The 22,658-nt window shown below is 37.1% G+C and overlaps 5 protein-coding genes across 6 annotated transcripts; 1 reads left to right on the forward strand and 4 right to left on the reverse strand.

Moving 5' to 3' along the window:
* On the reverse strand, positions 3,752–4,787 carry LOC104791474. Its single transcript, XM_010517378.2, has one exon. The coding sequence runs from the start codon at positions 4,611–4,613 to the stop codon at positions 3,822–3,824; it is 792 nt and encodes a 263-aa protein (XP_010515680.1). The 5' UTR covers positions 4,614–4,787; the 3' UTR covers positions 3,752–3,821.
* LOC104791482 (NAC domain-containing protein 35) lies at positions 6,263–7,615 on the reverse strand. Its single transcript, XM_010517391.2, has 3 exons — positions 7,288–7,615; positions 6,933–7,204; positions 6,263–6,843 (listed from the first exon to the last, which is right to left on the reverse strand). The coding sequence occupies exons 1-3, from the start codon at positions 7,442–7,444 to the stop codon at positions 6,427–6,429; spliced, it is 846 nt and encodes a 281-aa protein (XP_010515693.1). The 5' UTR covers positions 7,445–7,615; the 3' UTR covers positions 6,263–6,426.
* On the reverse strand, positions 9,666–11,547 carry LOC104791490 (pentatricopeptide repeat-containing protein At2g17033-like). Of its 2 annotated transcripts, none has more exons than XM_010517402.2 (2): positions 11,418–11,547; positions 9,666–11,155 (listed from the first exon to the last, which is right to left on the reverse strand). In XM_010517402.2, exons 1-2 carry the CDS (start codon positions 11,446–11,448, stop codon positions 9,693–9,695), a joined length of 1,494 nt encoding a protein of 497 aa, XP_010515704.1. In that variant the 5' UTR covers positions 11,449–11,547; the 3' UTR covers positions 9,666–9,692. The 2 variants fall into 2 exon arrangements, with proteins under 2 accessions (XP_010515704.1, XP_019083806.1); XM_019228261.1 differs by lacking the exon at positions 11,418–11,547 and adding an exon at positions 11,252–11,411.
* On the reverse strand, positions 11,695–13,568 carry LOC104791510 (F-box protein SKIP23-like). The gene is made up of 2 exons (XM_010517423.2): positions 12,283–13,568; positions 11,695–11,981 (listed from the first exon to the last, which is right to left on the reverse strand). The coding sequence occupies exons 1-2, from the start codon at positions 13,474–13,476 to the stop codon at positions 11,940–11,942; spliced, it is 1,236 nt and encodes a 411-aa protein (XP_010515725.1). The 5' UTR covers positions 13,477–13,568; the 3' UTR covers positions 11,695–11,939.
* Positions 15,262–16,989, forward strand: LOC109127035 (uncharacterized protein At3g43530-like). Its single transcript, XM_019231149.1, has 4 exons — positions 15,262–15,444; positions 15,540–16,195; positions 16,376–16,490; positions 16,573–16,989. Exons 1-4 carry the CDS (start codon positions 15,262–15,264, stop codon positions 16,987–16,989), a joined length of 1,371 nt encoding a protein of 456 aa, XP_019086694.1.

Raw genomic sequence — 22,658 nt, forward strand, 5'->3', positions numbered from 1 at the left:
CTCCTCACCCGTGTGGTCTCTGGTGATGAAATTAAGCATGCCCTTTTTTCCATGCCGATTGATAAAGATGGTTTCACTACATAATTTTGTAAAGCTACTTGGGACATTTTGGGGCAAGAGTTTGTGCTATCTGTTCAATCGTTTTTTGCTAAGGGCTTCTTACCTAAAGGGGTAAATGCTACTGATATATCATGGTTTTTGTGGTTTTTAATCATGATATAAGGAGTCTTTTAGAGTCTTTTGATTTGTTTTCTAGTATGTTTTAGAGTCTTTACAGGTTTTCTAGGACTTTGGCACGAATCGAGCAAAAATGGAGCAATTTGGATAGTTTTGGAGCATTTAACGGGAGGAAATCAATTTGAAGTCTGATCATACGAGAAGCATCGACCGACACCAGATGAGTATCGGTCGACACTAGTGCAATCCGACTCAAAACTTCAAAATTGGAAGTTTTACAAAGTTGCCCAAAGTTTTCCATATCTGCAACACAAGTCTCAGACGTGTTTTAGGACATATATATATTGTTTTTGGGTTTTAGAAACCCTTAATCTTTATTTTTCTCTGCAACGTTTGAGAGAGAAAACCCTGAGAGATTTTTAGAGAGTTTTTGGAAAGAAGAATCAAGACTCCTTCAGAGAAGATTCAGAACTCCTTTTCTTCTTCTTTAATCTCTTAATGTTATCTATTTTATTCATGATTTGTGTTCTTACAATTATGTCTGAGTAGATCTGTTTGTTAGGTTTAGGGTTTCTCATTAGGGATTTCATGGATTATTAGATTGATTAATTGTTTGGATTCTTTATATTTCTTGTTCTTCACCATAGGTTGTTCTTAATGCTAGATCTTTGATTAGTCATCTGGATTTAGATCTTAGGATTATTGATTGATATGAGAATATAATTGATTTTCCTGAGAAAAATCTTTAGTGAGCAAAATTACTTTTTGCAAAGAGATTTGAATTAGTGATTTTGTGAACTTATCTAAACTTGATTTTATTGCTGGTTTTTAACTTGAATTTTGCAAAGAGATTTGGATTTTCAGGTTTTAAAACTTAGATAATATTTGAAGTGAGAACTGAATTATTTTACAAAACTGTTTAGAGTTCAAGAACAATGCTTAATTTTTGAATCCTGCTTGCTTAATTAATTGATCTGATTTTCCATGATTTCCTTTAGAATTTCCCTAGGCCTACCGTTTAATCATTCTGAATTTTACAACTCTTTTATTTTCTGTTTTATTTTGCAATTTAATTACAATATTTCTGTTTAGCATAATTAAAAGATTATTAAATCTATAGTCTATGTGGATTTGATCCCTACATACTACACTGATCTCTTAATTTGAGAGAGTAGCTCTAAGGTAAATTTGAGCACATCAGCTACAATACTTGCACTTATTCCTAAGACGACGTGAAAATTATTGCCAATCGTCTTAAGAGGTTACTACCAAAGTTTGTTTCTAGTAACCATTCTGCTTTTGTTCAAGACCGTCTTTTGATAGAGAATGTCTTACTTGACACTGAATTGGTTAAATATTATCATAAGTCGTCTCTCTCTGGCCGTTGTGCCATTAAGATAGACATCTCAAAGGCATTTGACTCAGTTCAATGGTCCTTCCTGTCCAATATTTTTACGGCTCTGCATTTCCCGCCAATGTTTATTCACTGGATTATGTTGTGTGTGTCTACAGCATCATTCTATGTTCAGGTTAACGGTGAACTTGTGGGGTTTTTTTGCAGTTCGCATGGTCTGCGTCAAGGGTGTGTGTTATCGCCGTATTTATTCGTTATGTGTATTGATGTGCTCTCCAAGATGTTAGATAGGGCAGCGGGCGAGCGTTTATTTGGTTACCACCCGCGGTGTCAGAATTTGGGCCTCACTCATTTAAGTTTTGCGGATGATCTCATGGTTATGTCTGATGGTAAGTTGCGATCTATTGAGGGAATCTTGGCGGTGTTTGATCAGTTTGCCAAAATGTCCGGACTCATGATTTGTTTAGCGAAATCGACCATTTACATGGCTGGCGATGCCTCTAATCCACCTGATATGCAGCTTCCCTTCACGGTTGGTTGCTTACCGGTTCGTTACCTTGGTCTTCCTCTTGTCACCAAGAGACTCACTGTAGCGGATTGTTCACCTCTTCTAGAGCAGATTCGCAAACGTATTGGTTCCTGGACTGCTCGCTATTTGTCTTACGCTGGTCGGTTCAATTTGATATCCTCTGTTTTGTGGAGTGTCTGTAGTTTTTGGATGGGTGCTTATTGTTTACCCTGTGCGTGCATTTCTGAGTTTGATTCGTTATGCTCAGCTTTTCTTTGGTCCGGAACAGAGATGAGTACTAAAATGGCTAAGGTGTCCTGGGAGGTTGTTTGTAAACCTAAGGCTGAAGGGGGTCTCGGTTTATGATCTTTGAGAGAAGCAAATTTGGTGAGTTGTTTACGGTTGATCTGGCTGTTCGTGTCCCATGGTAACTCTTTGTGGGTGGAATGGTCTTCAACTAATCTCCTACTACAAGCTTCTTTCTCGTCAGTTAATAGTTCAACCAGTTTGGGCTCCTGGATGTGGAAAAAACTTCTACAATATCGGGACCTTGCAAAAACGTTTTGTAAAGTGGAGGTTGGGAATGGAGAATGTACTTCTTTTTGGTTTGATAAATGGTCAGATTTGGGTCCTTTCATTGATATTGTGGGTGACAGAGGGGTTATCGATTTGGGGATCAGTTGCCACAGTTCACTTTTGGAAGCTTGGACTAATCGTAGGCGACGACGGCATCGATCAGAACAAATAACCGTGTTGGAGAACGCTCTGCATTCTCAATGGCAGCGACGTCAGCAGAAACCCGATCAACTATTGTGGCGAGGAAATAATGATGTTTTTAAGCACAAGTTCTCAACTTGGGACACTTGGAACCATGTACGAACAACCTCTGCCACGGTCTCATGGCATCGTGGTGTTTGGTTTAGTCATGCTACTCCAAAGTTTTCTTTCTATGCTTGGTTGGCAGTTCAGGATCGCCTTTCAACGGGTATGCGTATGGTGGCTTGGAACGGGTGGCTTGCGGGTACTTGTATTTTATGCCATTCTGCTATGGAAACAAGAGATCACCTATTCTTTTGCTGCTCTTTCGTTTTGGAAGTGTGGTCAGCACTTTCCAAAGGTCTTCTAGGTGCACGTTATACAACGGAATGGTCAACATTTCTTGACCTCATTTCAAACTCTCAGCCCCACAGGGTCGATGGGTTTCTCATTAGGTATGTCTTCCAAGCAGTTGTCTATGCGGTTTGGTGTGAGCGTAATGGGCGTCGCCACAGCGAAGTTTCACACAATGTAGCCTGTCTTATTGACTGGATAGAGCGACAAGTTCGTGATCAACTACTTGCCATTGGTCTCTTAGGTGATAAGCGGTATGATGAAGCATTCCAAAAGTGGTTACACTCCCGACTAATTGTAATCTAATATTTTTAATTTTGTTATGCAACTAGATCCTAGCTTTCTATAAATTGTTGCACCAGTTATAACAACGTTTTATTTTTTTTATGAATATAATTTAACATTCTATTTTAAAAAAACAATTTCAAATTAGGTGGATATGAATCTATTACCGTAAATTTGTTTTTTTCCATGGATTTTAAAATGTTTAACGAAGAACTATATATATATATATATATATTGAGAATTTTCTGCTTTCTTGTTTCTAGGATTAACTTGTTCTTTGATGATTAAAGATTCACAGATAAGAGAAATAAGATCGATGCTTAAAATTGAGACTTGAATATATTCATATTTAGATATAGTTCCTTTTTGTACAAAATTTTGCAGGCGTTAGTGGCCTAAGATGTTAAGTATTGAGACTCTGTATTTGATCAAAGACTTAGAGAGAGACTCAAGGCCATCTTCAAGATCTTGAATGCATGACTCTAGTATCTGAACATCTTCCATCTTCGAAGTCTTTTCAGATTGGAATTCGGAGTCCACCCTTGTGAATTCATTTTCTAGTGCTTCACATGTAACATTCTTCTTGTTCATTAGCTTTGAGACGACTGACCATTTACTACAAGTCTTTAATCCAGACATGTAGCTAAGGATAGAATCAAACAGAGCAGTTGTGACAGCTTCTGCTTCCACAAACACTGCCAAGGATATGTCCCTACACTTCTGGTCTTGTTTAACCTTCAAACTTCTCAGAACCTTTGGGAATGACTTCTTTAGGGATCTTCTTGAGGCTAAGTATTTCTTAACCTCTCCAGATAGATCTCCACGCTTTCTTCGAAGAATAGATTGGATCTCCATGAGGCCCTCTTTCATCTGTGACAAAGCATCCTTGGAAATGTTGCACAAATCCAAGATCCTTAGAGATCCATCAAGAAGCTGCTCGACGGCTTTCTTGTTCTTCTCTTGAGCTAGAGCATGTTGTGTGACAGGTAGACGAATAAGCTTGTCAAGAGACTCGTGAAGATCCTGAATGTTGTCAAGTTTTTGGCAGATAGAAGAGCTGGAAGATGTTGAGGCTTCTTCCGAAGATCTTAATCGGGCCAACTGCTCATCGACATGTGTAGCTTGTGGGTGAAGTCTAGAAGGGAAACTGTTAGAGCGAACGTGAAAAGAGACTGCCATTATTGTGTATATTAAGCTCTCTGTTTCTTGGTGAAAGAAAATATGTTGAGAGAGCTTAAGATGTTTGTTCTGCCTTCTCAACGCCTAATAGTTATATACACCACATGCAAGATAGGCAGAAAGAATCTCTTGGTAGTTAAAGAATATTGCAATGAGATATCTTCAAAGATGGCTTGTCTGCTATTGAAGGCAATGCCGCACTCGTGTAAATCTCATGCCTATTTTAAAGGAATTGAATAATATTTTTCTCTGTGAAGTTTCAGATTACAATGTGCCATACGTATGTCTCTCCGTGTGGTAAGCTGTTTACAGTAGCTTACACCTTACACGTTTGCTTTATGATTATATATAAAAAAGAAAGCCTATTAAGACAAATGTTATAATGGTGATTTGGATGAAGTAGCGGCAAGATCCGAATCCGTAGATCATGGCATGTTAACACTTAACAAAACCACAAAGGATTACTTAACAGTTAATTAACACGTATTTTAAGGATATATATTTTTTTTAATTCATACAACCGTGTGGAGGTTCAGAGATGCCACATGATATGTCTATGTCATAAAAGAAAATGTTCTCACTGCCAAAGATTAAAATAATTGTATCAAGTTTCTGGAAGTCTAGAAACTCTTTTGGTTCTTTGATGATCATTCTTGAAAGAAGAAATTAATCACAATCTTTTATTAAATTATTTCTATGTTCCTTCTTACAAGTATATTACTTTTATCCATAAAATATGTTGGCTTAAGGGCCTAAGATGTTAAGAACTGAGACTATATTTGATCAATGACTTTTGGAAGTAATTTAAGTCCACCTTCAAAATCAACTGTGCGTGACTTTAGGATCAGAACATCCTCCATCTTCACGGTCTTCTCGGATCGGAATTCGGAGTAATATAATTCCCTTGTCTTCACATGTAACTTTCCTCTAGTTCGTTAGCTTTAATTAATACAGCTGACAATTGACTACATTTCTTTTAACTTTCTTATCAAGTCCTGCCAAAGTAAGTTCCTTTGTAAGCCATGTATGCAGAAGTCATAACTAGGAGACTAGTCTGCAAGGTCTCTGTTCAATTGAGGCTATCTAAGACCTATGGTACTGGAAGTATACATGTGTACTTTTTTCTGGCCTAAGATCCGTCTAATATATGTAATGAATTCATAACCTCCAACAAGAGATTGCTCAGACAAATTTGGGACCGAAACTTGTACTAGATTATTTTTCTGTCCTCAAGTGGATCATATAAACAACTACACTAAGACAAAATATCTAAGCTAGTTGAGAACATTTTTCCAGCATCAGTCTCAAACCATCGAGAATCTTGAAATGAAGACAACACATAAAATTCCAAATTAAGTTTCTTATTACACCATTTGCAAAATCTAACTAGAGAGAATATCTATAGGATCAAAAACATGTATATTCATTCGAATCGGCGAAACCCATCTTTTGCTCTTTCTCCTTCACAGTTTCCTTATCTATGTGGACCGTAATACGACACCGTTTTCATGATTAACTACGTCCATTGATTCAACATATGTAATGATTTTATTTAGTAGTTTTCTTTCTTCTTGGAAACTCCATAGATATTGAAATGCATTTGATTAACTTGATTCAAAGTTTAGGGTTTTTTTTTGAATGGTGCAGTCAAAAAAAGACTATCAATAGTGTTACATGGAATTTTCTTATGTTACAAACTTACAAAAGATACAGAAAAGCTGAGTAAATAGTAGAACTATTTGCTACAAGTTCTGTTTTTGTTTTACAGAGTAACATTGAAGAATAGTTAATGTATTTATTTTCTTGACATATATTACCAATTTAATAGGTTAACTATTGGTGTAAGATTCTGTAGCCATGGACTTATACTCAGCAACTGGTCTGGTCCCCATTCTACTCCTTGTTTAGGTAATTGTAGCTCTGGTAAGCTTCCAAAAGGCAGCTTCAGTGATGAAGAAGTTTCTCTGTTCTCTGCTTCTCTTTGTTTCTCTTCGTTTTTCGCGTTTTCTTGAAGCGTTAGGATCTTGTTTGCTTCCTCCATGGCTGATTCTTGAGGAACACGGAACGAAGTCATCATCGAGTTTTCTTCTTTTCCAACGAATGAGATTGTCTCAGAAGACGAGAGAGGAGAGTTAGGACATGTTTGATTCATCTTAGCTTCCATCTCTGCTCTTTGCTCCAATACTTTCAACGAAGTAGCTTTTCTATATATCTTACACAGCACAACGTCCTGCAAACAAATTGATAACAAGATGAGCAACAAAGCTTTTTTTTTTCTTTCCTGATTTACATACTGGTTTGAAGACTTTCTTAAGTTACCTTTGGTAAGGTGCAATTATCAGGCATCCGAAACTCGTTCATGACCCAATCAGTCTTGCTTCCTCCTGGTGCTCTTCCTGTATAGAACACAAGCGTCTTTTTGAGCCCAATCACACGTTTTGGCTCAGACAGGCTTATGATTTTACGATCGGATCCAGTTGCTTTCCAATATCCTTTCTCAGTTGTCCTGCTTGGCCTCCCTCCGTTCCCATGCTTTCTTTCCCTTGGCACAAAGAAGTACCATTCTCGCTCTCCCAGGATTCTCGATAACCCTGTGATCATAATTCAGACTTTTTTAATACAAAACTAGAGACAAAAAGAGTTTTAGGGTACTGGAGAAGCCATGTACACTTACCAGGTAAGTCCCATGGATCATGACGATAGATGTTGAGGAAACCAATGACTTCTACATTCGATCTTTTCCCGTAAACCATGTTCTTGAGGTAGAAATCAAGAAGCTCTTCCTCGGTTGGATGGAACCTAAAACCCGGGAGCTCAGTTTCTTTTCCCATATCTCTCTCACTGTCCCTAAAAAAGAACACTTGTTGTGTGAGTTTGGTTCTTTTAAAAGCTGTGTGTTGAGTGTAAAATGTTGTTGGTGGTTAAACACTTAGGTGATGCAATGAACATTTATATACAACTAGGACCCAATGTGTTATGTGAGAGATTTTCTTTGTGTGATGAGGCATCACTTTGATGGAGTAGACTAAGTCAAGAGAGGAAAAAAATAGGTGGATGAAGAATGATTTAACATATTGAATTTGGAAAAGTTTTTTTTTTCTTTTTTCTAATTTGATTATATTTTCTACCATACTTTATTTTAGAGGTTTGTGATGTTTACTTGGAAGGAGACGAAGAAGGGTCTTGATCAAAGTGGATGGAGCCCACGCGCTTTTATCTTATGAGAATTGAGAAATGGTCATATGACTCGTGAGGATTGGACCAGAGCTTTGGTTCTTCTGTTTCTTTGCACTGTTTTTTTTTTTAATCTTTATTTTATGATTAAGAATAAAAACTTTTTAAACATATATTATATTTTTATTGTGAACAAGAATAAAAACTTTTTGATCGTGGGACTTCCACCATTTTGTTTAATCTTCGGATTGACTTGGGAAGTCTCCTCCAAAGACTTGAAGACTTTTGTCTTTGTGGGACAGACATAACCTCGAAACTATTTGCTCTTTTTTTATTTTGTTTTCTTACTAGCCATAATTGATTCATTTTAAAGAAAAGTTATAAAATATTATTGAACTTTTCTTTCATAAAACTATTAGCAAAATTTCCGATAAAAATAATTAAATTTTAATCAAAACTAAGAAATAAAATAAAAAGACTGATGTGGTAATTAAATATATTGTAACAACATTATTTCTTATTTCATCAATAATGTGATTGGACAAAATTATTCAGGCTTTAAAATCATCTATAAATATCACTTTAGCTTTTCTTAATAAGAAGCCATTGATTAATCTTCTAAGCAAATTATGTGTAATTTATTTTAGGCATATTTTTTTTGATAGAATATTTTAGGCATAGTACCAATAGTTTGGTGTTTAGATATCTTGTCAACTTCTTATATGGTGTTGGAATCTTAATTAAGTCATTGAAACTACATTCTGCAATTCCATTTATATTCTAAATCATGTTTTTGAAATCCGTCTAATAATACGATGGAGAGTGCATATTATGAAGTATAAGAACAAATTTTAATTCCTTGTAACATTATGAACTGTTATAATCTTTACTTATCTTGGATCATAGTTAAGTTATAAACTCTTAACAGCATATCATCGGGCGACACCACACTTCCAATTGTATGAATGAACCTCAACTGTTATTGCATTACTTGAAGGGTACCCTCCATTATCCTCCACCCATAGAATGATTAACAACACCGTAATTCTCAACAATCAACAATTACATTATTTTTAGATTATTCTTTTGAAACTACTTACATGGTTTTCAACCATAAAAATAATCTTTAACATTTGAATAATTAATAAACTCTTTAGAATATGTTTTTTACTATTTTTTGATAGCCTATTAAACACCTGCGGCTGCATTTATAAAGACTCAACACGACTCAAACATCAATTTCATGGTAGAAATGTCAAAAATAATAATAAAAAATCTCGAATATTTCTGTTATGTCCAATAAACTTACATCAGTAGATCGTTGTAGATATCAAATTTATAAAAATTTAAATCGTTTTCCTTGTTACCAACAGACCAAACAACAGTATAGTGAGTTCGACTAGTGGGGCTTGGAAAAATAAATATATACTATATGAGTAATGACAAACAAATGAAAGTTTCTCGGAAACTGCAGGATAGCAACTTTTACTATAGAGTTTTTGTCTTCAAATGCCCAACATTATTCAATAAACAGAACATAACAAAATATCAACGAAACTTCCCAATTTAGAAGCATCTATTATTACACTTTATAAACCAAACTAGTAAAACTGTAATCAGGGTTTTTTTTTTTTTTAACCATTAAAGTGATTTGACTAATATTCAAAAGGAAATTACCAAATGCAAAATAATGTAAAAACTTTATTTCACTGGTTTTCCCATACAAAATTGTTTAACCTACTGAGTTGTTAAAACTGTTAAAACATCATATGCACTATCACATTCTTGTGCTCTTTTGCGATTCATGAATGTGGTAATTGGTATTCAATCAAGCAGAACTAACAACTTGTGAATCCTTTTTTTTTGGACAAACACAACTTGTGAATCCTATGGTTAAATTAACAGTCATAACTTCATTTTGCATAGCCATTCTTTTACAGTTTTTCCCTTGGCAATAAAACTACCAACGTTCTTCCGGTCAATTCTCATCGGACTACTAGTCCGGACCATAATTTTTTTAACCAGCGCTTTGACCGGTGACTCTCCTCTTACGTTGCTGTGCTTTCCGGACCCAGAAACAACTACAATCTCAGCAGGAACCACACAGTTCTCTTCACTAAACCTAAGTCTGATCTCATCCATCCATTGTAACATTATCAAATAAGACGCGCTCAAGTGCATACCATGTAAATCCAACTTACACTCTACCGCCGCGTTCCACTGAATTGCTTCATCTAGAACTGATGACTGAGTCAATTCGCGGACCAGAAGCGCTTCGTCCTCATTCAGAATAGTAAGCAGCTCGGAAAGAGAAACCGGACAGTTATCCAAGTCTTTCAACAGTGACATGACTGTTGGACAAGAATTTAAGACCGTGTTATACGTCCTTATTGACAAAGGAACATTACAACCCTTCAACTTCTCTAACCAAGAACCCATTTGGAGAAGAGCGTCATGAGCTCCATATGAAGAAAGAACCATATTTGAACAAACTGTGTCGATTCTGTGACCTTCTGTTTCCATTCTCTGTACTATTCTGTTCATATCATCAAACAATCCCAATCTTCCATAGCTGTATAGAACAGACTTATACTCAAACAACCCCGGCTTTATCTTATCCATTCTCATCTCCTCGATAACTCTTTCAGCATCATGAGATTGGTGCATGTTGCATAATCCAGAAACCATAGACTTGTAAGCTTGAGTTTTAACATAAACTGATGAAGATCTTTGAATGATCTCTCTCAAACGAAAGCAGGCTTCGTTGAATCCTTGTATAGACCCTTGTTTAGAATTTGATTCAACCAAATTGCATAAAAAGAGAGCAAAGTCTCGTTCACTCGACTCCAGCCTTGACACCGTAGTAGAAAGTAGTGTTTCCGATTCAACAAATCTTTCTTGTTTGTTAAGCAGAGCTACAAGGTCAGCAATGAGTTTAGGATTCCAATCAAACCAAGATGCTTCAGTGATTTCAGAATACAACTGAGGAGCAAAGAAGGAGAGATGGGGATGGGAAGTGTGATCCGAGAGGAGATGAGAGAGGACATTGAGAGCCAATGATTTAGGAAAAGCAGCTACAAACTTCTTGATGTGTCGGTTTGTCGCTGACGGGTCTCCAGCTAAAGATGGGGATGATAGGGAGGAGAGAAACCTGTGGCCTTGCTTCATCAAAGGCACTGCTCCAGCCTTGCAAAGAACTATCATTTTCGTTCTGTAAGTCCATGACATATTGCTAAGCTCTTCTCCCGAGTAACAGATACCTTGGCTTAGCCTCTGAGGCGAAGTGAAAAGAAACTGTCTGTGATTGTAGCTTATCATCTGGTTCTGAGGTATATGTCTGGACATAAAGGTTCTGGTAACAACCACACCTGCATAGTATATAGTACTCATGAATGAGTAACCAAGAAATCAACCATATAGATGATTTGAATCAGAAACTGAGATTCAATTCCCAAATTACATACATGTAAAGCTACTATGCCCAAATTCAGTTCCAATTAGTTACAGAAACTAATGCTACAACAGAGGAACTCGTTAATACACAACTGGTAATCAGAAAAGGGAAAAACTTTCAAACCCTAGCTATGAAAATCGAAAGAATCAATGAGAGTTTACAAGAGTTGGGCTTACCACCATGTACGGTCTGGATCAAAGCCGCCATTTTTCAACTTGTAACGAGGTTGCTGCCTCTGTTTTGCCGTAAATCCTTTTCCAACATCACTCACTGTCCATACGTTTTTTTAGCGTGAACAGTGAAAATTGGTACCGGTTAATGCACATTTTATTGGTACCGGTTAATGCACATTTTATTGGTTTAGCTATGTCGTCACATCGTCATCATCCAAGTCAAGTTTTAGAATTCGGGTGTTACTGACTTTCACATAAATGATTAGATTCAAAAGAATAATTTACTTAGAACAGGATATATGAATTTACCGAGTAAGTCTGTCCTGTAACAAATTGTTTTGGAGAAAAACATGAAAGATTACAAAAAAGGTTCTTTATGTACGCCAAGCTAGTGAAAAGCTTGGGAAAACATAAACAATTTAAGTTGTAGTCTCTATGGGTTCTCTCAATCTCACAAGTATTCAGAAAGATTAACCTCTGTGTCACCATAGCATCTCCAAGGTCCTAAACTCCGGATTTTGTAATTCAAGACCTGGATGATGTCTCCCCAGTATGATATTCAACACGCTGAGACATTCAACGTTTCACATGTTAGCACTGAACAAATACTTGAACATAACTGAACGTGACTTAACGTGGAAAGAAAACAGAACGGCCGTAAGACAAAAGATGCATTTCACTGTCCAATCACCCAAAAATGTAGCGGTTAGGGACAGGAGATGTGGAGTGATACAAGGATAATGTCACAGTATTTCCATGGCCACAAGGTGAAAAGGTGGGGTAGTGTTTAGTGTATACACAGCTATAAGCTAAAGATCCTAGACAAATGGCACTTCAGGTGTTAAGAGATTCAAAACTACTGACTGACCTCATGAGAAGTAATCCAACGAGGTGGAGGCCAAAACAGCATGGCATATTCAGGTATCTTTTGCGCCAGCTCAATTTTCCCACTGCTGAAATCAAACACTCCCAAATCTCGATCTTGCATTGCACCCAAGTCTTCCCCATTGTACACATTACCATTGAAGAACACAGAGCTTCCCCCACAGAGAGGTAAAATATCAGAAGTTGAAGCAGAAAAGGTGGAATCATCACCAAGGAACAACATCTTATCTTCAAGATCGTAAATATCAGCCCAACTCTTCTCTCTTTCCACAAACTTAAAGACTTTAAACTTAACCGTTCTCTCATTCATGTAAAACGCAGGATGCTCCAAGATCTCCTCTGCGAATCCAGGATCCCCATCAACTGCCTCTAAGCTCAAATACATATCCACAAGCAACATTTCACCACAAGATTCAATCAAATACTTCTTATCACCACCAAACACAGGACTTGCAACAAAGGTCAGTTTCAAAGAAGTGTAATCCACAACCACAGCTCTCCCATTGTTATCAACAGCAAAGAAACGCCCATCGAACAAAAACACATCATCATAAGGAGAAGGCATGTCATCAATCACAGTCCAAGCCCGATCCCAAGACGTATACACAGCTAACTTCCCAGAGACATGAATCGTAAGCAAAACAAACTTATAATACTCCACATCACAATCTAAGTACTTGACAACAGCTTTCTCCAAGTATAAACTGTCTACAATATCACCAACGGTATTGAAATAATGAAGCTTGCATTCACAACCCAATTCTCGAACCTTAAACTTTGACATATCGAGCACACGAGGGAAATGCTCAGGAATTGAGTTTCTAACATCACTCAACGGATCTAAAAGAGTCACCTTTCGAGGAGTGCTATGGTCTTCCTCGACTTTGATCAGCCAACCAAACGAATCAGACTCCATGTGCGGTTCATGAGGCTTGATGAGTAAGATGCTCCGGTGAGAGAGACGGAAACCTACGGCGGAATCAGGGAAGAGGCTGCCACCGTTATCGGGGAGGATCGGGAGGTGATGTGTTGGGAGTGGACGTTTCGGCTCGGCGGCGGATCGCCATGAAGAACATACGGAACGGAAGTGGATGAGATCGAAGGAAGATTCTAGAGATTTTGAGATTAGGTCTAAGAGATCCTTGGGGAGTGTAGACCAATCCACCATTGATGACATTGATAAGCTTAGAAATGCCTCTGAGAAAGACAAAAAAAAAAAAAGAAAAAAAAAATTTGGAACTTGATGACACCAGTTTATCCACGTTGAGATTTTGACCCGACCCGAATATGTTGACTAAGCCGTCCGGTCCACATGTCCTTTATGGAAGAATCATGTCACCCTAGGCGTTCCGCTAAACCGAGTTATTCGGGTCGGTTTATTCGATTTTTTAGAAATTCGGTTTTTAAAAAATCTTACCAAATAGACCTGAATTAAAATTCGGTTTGGGTCGGTTCGGTAGTCGGTTTGTTTGGGTCAATTATTGGACAAAATTTATGTTCCGAAATTGAACTGTAATTTTTTTTTCGGTTTATTCAGTTTCTATCTCGGTTTATATATTAGGAAATAGAAATTTATACTCTTACAAGTCCATATACAATAAAGACCCATTACAAAAACAATAAAAAGCCCAAAAATAATACCCATCATACATTTTTTGGCCCAACAACCCAATAAAATGTTAGAGTTTTGACAGCTGCTGCATGAGGGGTTGCGGCTCCGGCGACGGTGATCTACGACCCAGCTTTACAAGACGTATGATGATGAGTATGTTTCTTGTATTCTCACTAAAACAAAAAATAAACCAACTACTCAGTCAAAATAGTTACGAAGTCTAAGATCTGAAATTCAATATAAATGAATCTAAACACAAGTAATCAAATCTTAACACAAACCTCATGTCGGCAAGTTCATCGAAGGCGAATTGAGTTGAGGGAGATTCATCGAAGGCAGATTTAGAAGAAGCAAAAAAAAAAACGAAGAAAGTATGAGGAGAAAGATGAGAACGAAACGAGACGTGTCTAAAAAAGAACGCAGGAGAAGAAGAAGGAAGGTCGTACAAAAGGAGGCGATTTCTTTTTACTTCAAGGATAGATTTAATGAATAATATCTAGGGTTTTAAGTATTTATATCATGTTCCCCTTAAACCGCATAAACAGATCAGTAACCGGTTCATGAACCGAAAAAACAGAAATCCGAAATCCTAAAACAATTTGACCCGATCGGTTTCTATCTCCTCTCCCACTCTCCCGAAAACCAAATGTTTCGGTTTGATCGGTTTGGTTTGATCAGCTTTTGCCGAACGCCCAGGGCGAGAAGAATGGCTTGAAAGCCACTATCTCGCAAAAGTTGATCAAAAATGCCACCCTTCTATTTCTTATTTCATTGAACAATATTTTTTAAACGGAAAATGGGGAAAAAGTCTAAAAACCCTTTATTAAAAAACGAAATTACATACCCAACCAACCTATTTGCCCCAATTCGAATATAACCTATAACCCGATCCATCTACCCAAAATCTAAATTGAGGCCCACCAAAATTACCCTAATTGTAACAAAGAAGAGAGGAGAGGATTTCTCCATGGCCAAACCCCGACTTGTGTTCCTCCGTTTTTCGTTTCCCCTCCCGATTCCGACAGAACCCCTTTTCCGACAAGTTTGTCCGTTTTCCGACAAGTAAACGCTTGAATCGACGAGGTCCGACGTTAACCCTTCTCCCGGTGAGTCATCTATTCCGTCGACCCTTCTCCCCGATGAGGTCCGACTGTGTTCTTCAACTTCTTTGTAAGATTTGTCGTCTAGTTTCATCTTCTTTGTCGAAATTGGCATCTTAATAGTTAGTTTCTATCATATTCAGTCTTAGGCAATCATATTAGTAGCGATTGATCATGTTGTGTTTTGGTTGTTCTTTGGTATCTTTCATAATGTAATTTGTTTTGTTTTGGTTTCTTTTTGTTGTTAGCAATGACTATTGTAAGAGACGGTGGTAGAGTATATGATTCGACAGAAAGAGCAGTTGAAGAAATAGGAGAAGCTCTAAACGAAACTAATCCTCTCACAGAACCATCACCTCCCACAGAACTATCACAAGCAACAGAAGAACGAGAAGCAGAAGGTGATGGGGAAGAAGAAATCTCAGATGCTCATGTACAATAGCATGAGTAATAGTGGTTCTGTACCACTATTAAAGAAGAAATTTTGTTGTGTTAGGATTAAGTAAGTAAATTTGTATGAATTTTCAGGATACAAATGATAATGATGATGATGAAGAGCAACCGCTGCAGCCAGAGGATATGTTCTTCTATCCACCTGAATACACCAAGAGTTGTAAATTAGGCACAAGGTGTACTATGACGCAGAAGGTGAATTTCATTGATCAGTTTGAGCCAGAACGGAAATGGTTTAGAGAGCATTCTCAGTTTAAGCACATATTCCATATGCCTCAGGAGCCAAATCACATGATTCAAGGCATGTGGATGCTTTTTCTTTGCACAGCTTGTACGGAGATGCAAAGAGAATGCTGGTTTGTGGTAAACGGAGTCCCTGTTAGGTATTCGTTGAGAGAACATGCACTTTTAACTGGATTGGACTGCCATGATTACCCCACTTATTATAAGGATAAAAAGTTGTGGTCTTACAAGTGTGTTCAGAGGGTGTTTGGAAGAAATGATAAAATCAAAATAAGTGATGTCGAAGCAAAACTAGAGGAAATGCTGAATAGGAGTATTGACCGGAGGAAGTTGACTATCTTGTACTTCTTAAGCAAGATAGTGGTAGCGAAGTCAAAGGCCGATGGAAACATAGATCCGTTTATTCTGAGTGTTATTGATGATTTGGATACTTGTGAGAAGTTTCCATGGGGACGTTATTCATTCGCTAAATGTATGAATGGGATCCGGTCGGCGATGACGAACTAAAAGGGATCCGTGAAACCAAATGCGCAGATCACTTTTTCCGGGTTCATCATTCCTTTGGAGGTAACATTGAGATATTATTATTTAAAAATTAGATATTGCTGTGGATATTAGTTGATTTTAAACGCAAATGAGTGTATTCCACATTTTCAACGCAAATGCAGAGTAGATGTACCCGCAGAGAAAGACTGTCCACGCATGTGCAAGTACAAGTTCTCTGAAAGTTTAATGCGAGGATTTTCATTGGATGAAATAAATGCAGCACTTGGAAGTATTAAGGTTAGAGTTTGGTATCTTGGAACCTCAGTTGTTTGTGTTTTCCTTAAATAAGTATTGATTTAAATTTGTTTATTGTTTGTAGAATATAACTAGCATCTTGAAACCGGATGAGGAAGAGAAAGCTCTTTTGAGCCGCATAATAGACGATAATTCTGCTGATGAAGGGATAGGTTTTATAGATCCCATTGTTGATAGTTGGAGAGAGCATCTTATCGTGAAGAAGAAGAAAATATTGTGGAAGGGTGTTTACCAAACAGACTTAGAGCACAGAAATGTTCAAATCCCCTATGAAGTCCATGAGAAGGTTGATGAAATCAGAGGTGATGAACTCCCTGAACCTGCATTGTCGCTGTTACAATTAAAGGAGACTATGGAGAAAGGGTTTAGTTTGCTAAACAAAAAAATTGGTGATGTAGAGGAAAAAATCAAGGGTTTAGATGTGCGAGTGGTTGATCTTGAAAGATGTGTGGCACATGAGATTGGAAAAAGAGTGAAATAAACATACACGCCTCAGCCATGATATGAATTTTGTGGTTGATCTTGAAAGATGTGTGGCGCATGAGAGTGGAAAAGGAGTGAAAGAAACATACACGCCTCAGCCCATGGATGATATGAATTTTGTGACACCTAGTTCCATGAATTATCAATCATGTGAATTAGTTGTCTATATTGGGAGAGGGACAGGGAAAGTGACAGAAGTAGAAGAAGAACAAGAAGAAGAAGAACTCCAACAAGAAGAAGATGAAGAAGAAGAAGAAGAAGAGATAAAGAAGAAGAAGAAGAAGAAGAAGAGGAAACACAGTGGAAATGTGATAGAAACTGGGAAGAAGCGAGCAAGGGTAGCAACGTGGAAGCTAAAGACACCATTTGTAGCCGCTCAAAAGAAAGTGAAGAATTAGTCGTTCAGTTGTACTTTCGCTGAATACTTGTTGCAGGTTGTGTGTACTTTGGTTGATTTGAGTAAACGGTACAACTAGGTGGCGGTATTTGGTGTTATGGTTAAAACTGATGGTTTTGTAGGAACTGGTCTGATTGGTATTGTATTTTCGTTGAATACTTGTTGCAGGTTGTGTGTACTTTGGTTGAATTGAGTAAACGGTACAACTAGGTCCAACTAGGTACAACTGAGAACATTGGTACAACTGAGAACATTAGTACAATTGAGAACAAATACATCATGAATTTAGAATAAACAGAACACTAGGAAGAAAAAAAAAAGAAAAAAAATAGCCAACTTTTTTCTAATAAAATATACAACTGAGAACAAATACGTCATTATTTTAGAATAAACAGAAACACTAGGAAGAAAAAAAAGAAAAAAAAAATATCCAACGTTTTTCTAATAAAATAACAGCGCACGTGTGGGTGTGTGGGGTTCTCTGATAAATGGCGACGCAATTTATTCATAGTTGTACCTGGGTGTACAGTTGTACGCTGCTCGCCATAGTTGGACTTTAGAGATATTGGTGTATTTTTGGTTGGACTTGAAGAATGTATACTCTGATGTAGTTAGACACATTACTTTACATAATTAATTATCATCTAAAAGGTTTGTATAAGATAAATTTTCAAAAATTATAATTTCCATAATCATTTGGATCAAATAGGTTAAGTTGTAGAAACTGTTCCTTATATTATTAAGAGTGTTTAAATGGAAGATGTTTTACTGAAATACATAATTTGAATTATTTTATAAGTTTTGGATCAGATTGGTATTCTTGTACAAAGTGTTATTATTACTGTAACTAATTTATTGTTTTGTTTCATAAATACATAATTTCACTTAACAACTACTTTGTCATTAAGTTATAGTTGTACCTAGTAGAACCTGGTTGTATCAAAAAAATAGAGAATCGAAACACGAGTACAGATTAAGTCATAGTTGTACCTAGTAGAATTTGGTTGTACCGAATACAAGAGAATCCAAACACGAGTACAAATTAAGTTTTACTCCTACCATAATACAAAAAATCGAAGTACAATGCAAAGACACAAATTAAGAGGTTTCAGGAGGTTGCAACCAATTGTCCAAGTTTATGCCAGGCCGAGACTTGTTCCTCTTCTTCCGATAACGTTCTCCCGCAGATAAGAAACACTTTTCTTGAGTTCTTCCATTTTTTGGAGTGTACTCTGGAGGTAAGGCGAACAGTTGACGTTTTTCTTCAGGAACACTCCAACTTGACTCATGCGGTACTAAAAAAACTCGTTCTATAATATGCCAATCCCCAAGTCTCTATAAAATAATAAATCGAGCATAACTCATGGATTAGGATATTTGTAGTTCTTCCTTCCTTCCTCATCAGGTTCCTGGTTGCGGCAATCGCATGAACACAAGGATACTTGTCTATATCAAAAAATCTGCAAGAACAACTTTTCATCTTCAAGTCCACCAAATACGTCTTACCATCAAGTCCTATAACGCTATATTCAAGGTGGAAGCTGTTTAGCTCTTTGAAACTTAGACGTGATGCCACTGCACAACGATCATGCAATACATTTTCCACATACGGCACAAGTTTCTTTGTCTCACATGCACCATCAGATTCTCTTGTATATTTGTTAAACCACTCTGAAAACTTTTCAAGAATCGCATCAATCAGAGGTAGTAGAGAGTACTTTCTAGCTTTCCTAAACACATTATTCATGGATTCTACGGCATTGCTAGTGTCAATGTTGGATTCTACGGCATTGCTAGAGTACTTTCTAGCTTTCCTAGCCCACTTATCCACCCCTATTCTCTTATCCAAATAATCAGCCACTGTTGGAAACATCCTCCTAAAATCACCATACTCTTTCTCAAACTCATTCTTTGTATAAATATGAGCGCACTCCACGAATTTAAGCGCAGCATCATTCTTGTCTGTCTTAGCTTTTTTTCACGTTTTGAGACAAACGCCAAACGCGGTGACAATGTAGTGCGTTCGGGTAGACCTCAGATACTGCCTTGATGATGCTTCCATGTTTGTCGCTCATAAAGACCAATCCAGGTTCTTCTGGTATAACAGTTTTCAACATTTTGAAGAACCAGCTCCAACTCACATCTTTCTCACCATCTATTACACCAAACGCAATGGGATAATGGTGATGATTACGATCTTGAGCTAATGCAAAAAATAACCTGCCACCATATTTAGTTTTAAGATGTGTTTTATCCACAATTATCACTTTCCTCATTGCCCTAAATCCTTCAATGCAAGCTCCCAAAGCGATAAACAAATATATGAATCTTTTTTCTGCATCCAATTCCACATGGGTTACTGTCCCAGGATTTACCATCTCTAACATGTGCATATAAGAATACAATTTTGCGTAGCTTGCTTCAGGATTCCCCCGCACATCACTAACATGTTGTTTCTTACCTCTCAAGGCAGTAGAGTATGACAACTGCAAACCAAGTCTTCCTTGCACGATGCTCATGATGTTTTTAGGAGTAGGGGTGTCGAATTGACCTGGATAGTCATCATGCAAAATAGATGCTAGTAATCGTGTTGACCCTTTTTGTTTACCTATGCTTGTACTCGCGACACATCGAGAGCATGTGTGCATCTTTCTGTGTACTCTGACACTCTTAACTCTTGCAACAGTTAAATACCACTTATAACTTTCTGGAGCTTGCTTGCATCTTAGCATAAGTCGATTCGCATTCGACTTATATGTGATAATATTAAAGGAGTTCTTATTTGCAGCTCTATGAACCAGATCTTGCACAACCTCCTTAGAGCAAAATACTTGATTTATATCAAGACCTGTACCATCTTCCCATTCTTTAAACTGACTTTTTCGACATTAGATGGAAGCTCTACATACTCATGCCTATCATCCATATATGAATCTGAAACATCAGCCACATATTCGTTTATTTGTCCTACATTCTCACACTCTTCATTAGCAATAATCTCTTCATTAACAAAACTCTCCAACACCTCCTCAATAATCGGCTCATTTTGTTGTTCACACGGGTTGAAAATAGTTAGAATGCCAGCATTTTCTACATCAACAGCTTTGCCATTTGAAACCAGCTCCCCACAATTCAAACCAACTGAACTTACTTGCTCTACTCTTGAAAGTTGCTCAACCCTCTAGTTTGCTTTCAAATTGCTAAATAACTCCACATGCAACACAGATTTAAGTCCTTCTTTATCCACTGATGTTAGATAGACAAAAACGTCCTTGTCATCTACAATATATCACTCTCTCCGAGCATTAGATAGACTATAGCTCAATTTCAACATACCCTTTGTTTCATCTATCCCAATCTTCCTCCTTATATTATCAACTAACAACGAGACAATTATTTGCTCTAAAGAAGAGGTCTTAAGTGATATAGCGTATAAACCATTTTTTGAAATCCATTCATGCTCCTCTGAATAATGTCCTCCATAATCAAAATGAACGTTTGTGTGTATGCTTTTCATTGCCTCCTAAAAATAAAACACAATTCTTATTTACACACAATTCATCACAATCAAACCAATTGTACGATTTTTTCAAAACAACCTACTTTTCATATCAAATCCCTAATTTAGCTTCCCCCAAATTCTCTAACAATCACTAACTTAGTTACTTAAATGGTAGATGATTGAGGAGAAGAGGCAAACCTGAACCAACACGCAGCAACGTCGGAAGAGCTGGAGGAGGTGAGCTTACCAAGTTTTTCGACGTCCCACGACCGGAGGAGCTGCGTCTCAGAGCATTACGAGCAGAGGAGGAAGGAAAGAGGAGGCTGAACAGCTAAGTAAGAGAGGAGCAGAACATGGGTCATCTTACTAAGAGAGGACGAGTTACGTTGGATTGGTTTACGTTTGCAGAGAGAGAGGAATTGAAAAGGGGAGGAAATTGGAACGGAGAAGTATCGGGAAATTGGAATTGGGGGGAGAGAAGAGAAATTTGATTTTTTATTTATTTTTTCTTATTTTTCAGATTATATTTAAAAAACAAAAGAAAATTAATTAACGTTAAAGAGGGAATTACATACTACGAGTGGCATACTGATTATACAGTGGCAACCCTGATTTTTTTTTTCCAATTAGTGGCATATAAGGCTTTCCCTCGTCCTTTATCTAAGGTTGGCAAAATTACCACTGGTAATATAAATAAGGGTGAATTTGCTCACTCACCAAAACAAAAATACTATAGAAGAAAATAACTAACTATTTAAAAAAATAAGAAAATTAGAATTAGGAGTAGAGAAAATTACCAATTTAGTGTTGATAGGTGGTCGTTGATGGGGGTGATGGTAGCCGGCCGGCGGAGGTAACCGGCAGAGGTGGCCAACGGAGGTAGTCGCCAAAGAAGATCGCCAGGGTTGGTCGTCGGAGTTGGTCGCTGGAAAATATCACCGGAATGTAGCTGGAGAAGATCGCCGGAGTTGGTCGTCGGAGAAGGTCGCCGAAAGGTCGCCAGAGAAATTCGCCAGAGTTAGTCGCCATAATTGATTGCCGGAATTAGTTACCGGAGATGGTCGCCGAAGATAGTCGCCGGAGGTGTTGGTAGAGGTGGTGGTGGTAGGGAGTGGAGGTGGTTGTGATAAGGCTATAATATGTAATTAATACATTAAATATAGAGTATATAAAGTTTATATGGTTAATATGGTTAGTGGGTTATTTATACATTTTTTTGGGTTATTCTTGCCAATTTTCCTCTAAATAATCGAACATATCCAAAGATCATCTTCCTTGTCAGTGGTTTATTTCAAACCGATGATAATAATTAAATTGGCCATAACAAATTATTTTATTTAGTTGTGTCAGTTTTTGTAAATGATTTCAAAATTTGGTATCATTTATGAATGACCAATACTAATAGAATATTTTTTGTTTTAATAATACAAAAGTGACATAAAAAAAAAATTTCGAAAATCTCCCTACTAGATTTTTTATTTTATTTTAAATATTTTGAAATTATTTTAATATGCAGGTACTGTTTAGATATGTATAAAAAAATCAAATATATTTTATTAAAATAAAAACAAAAACAAAATAACATGAACATTTTTTTTTTAAAGATACCTTCATTTCACTCAAGGCTGGAACCTTGTTACAACCTTGTTACAACCACGGTGTCTTGTAATTGAGCAACACCTAACAAAAGAAAAGAAGAACAACATACAAATAACAACACTCATACACACAACATTAGTCATAGGAACCAAACCATATCACCAAGTAG

Source organism: Camelina sativa, chromosome 1 (assembly GCF_000633955.1).
Source record: "Camelina sativa cultivar DH55 chromosome 1, Cs, whole genome shotgun sequence".
NCBI classification, from domain to species: domain Eukaryota; kingdom Viridiplantae; phylum Streptophyta; class Magnoliopsida; order Brassicales; family Brassicaceae; genus Camelina; species Camelina sativa.

Bases quoted from the DNA above. Each gene is read 5' to 3' on its own strand.
- LOC104791474 (XM_010517378.2), bottom strand. From the start codon at position 4,613: ATGGCAGTCTCTTTTCACGTTCGCTCTAACAGTTTCCCTTCTAGACTT.
- LOC104791482 (XM_010517391.2), bottom strand. From the start codon at position 7,444: ATGGGAAAAGAAACTGAGCTCCCGGGTTTTAGGTTCCATCCAACCGAG. The intron at 7,205-7,287 runs GTAAGTGTACAT...TTATGATCACAG, and splicing joins TGATCCATGGGACTTACCTG to GGTTATCGAGAATCCTGGGA. The intron at 6,844-6,932 runs GTAACTTAAGAA...ATTTGTTTGCAG, and splicing joins ATAATTGCACCTTACCAAAG to GACGTTGTGCTGTGTAAGAT.
- LOC104791490 (XM_010517402.2), bottom strand. From the start codon at position 11,448: ATGGCGGCTTTGATCCAGACCGTACATGGTG. The intron at 11,156-11,417 runs GTAAGCCCAACT...TATACTATGCAG, and splicing joins GATCCAGACCGTACATGGTG to GTGTGGTTGTTACCAGAACC.
- LOC104791510 (XM_010517423.2), bottom strand. From the start codon at position 13,476: ATGTCATCAATGGTGGATTGGTCTACACTCCCCAAGGATCTCTTAGAC. The intron at 11,982-12,282 runs GTCAGTCAGTAG...TGAATGTCTCAG, and splicing joins GTTGGATTACTTCTCATGAG to CGTGTTGAATATCATACTGG.
- LOC109127035 (XM_019231149.1), top strand. From the start codon at position 15,262: ATGACTATTGTAAGAGACGGTGGTAGAGTATATGATTCGACAGAAAGA. The intron at 16,196-16,375 runs GTCGGCGATGAC...ACGCAAATGCAG, and splicing joins AAATGTATGAATGGGATCCG to AGTAGATGTACCCGCAGAGA. The intron at 16,491-16,572 runs GTTAGAGTTTGG...TATTGTTTGTAG, and splicing joins CAGCACTTGGAAGTATTAAG to AATATAACTAGCATCTTGAA.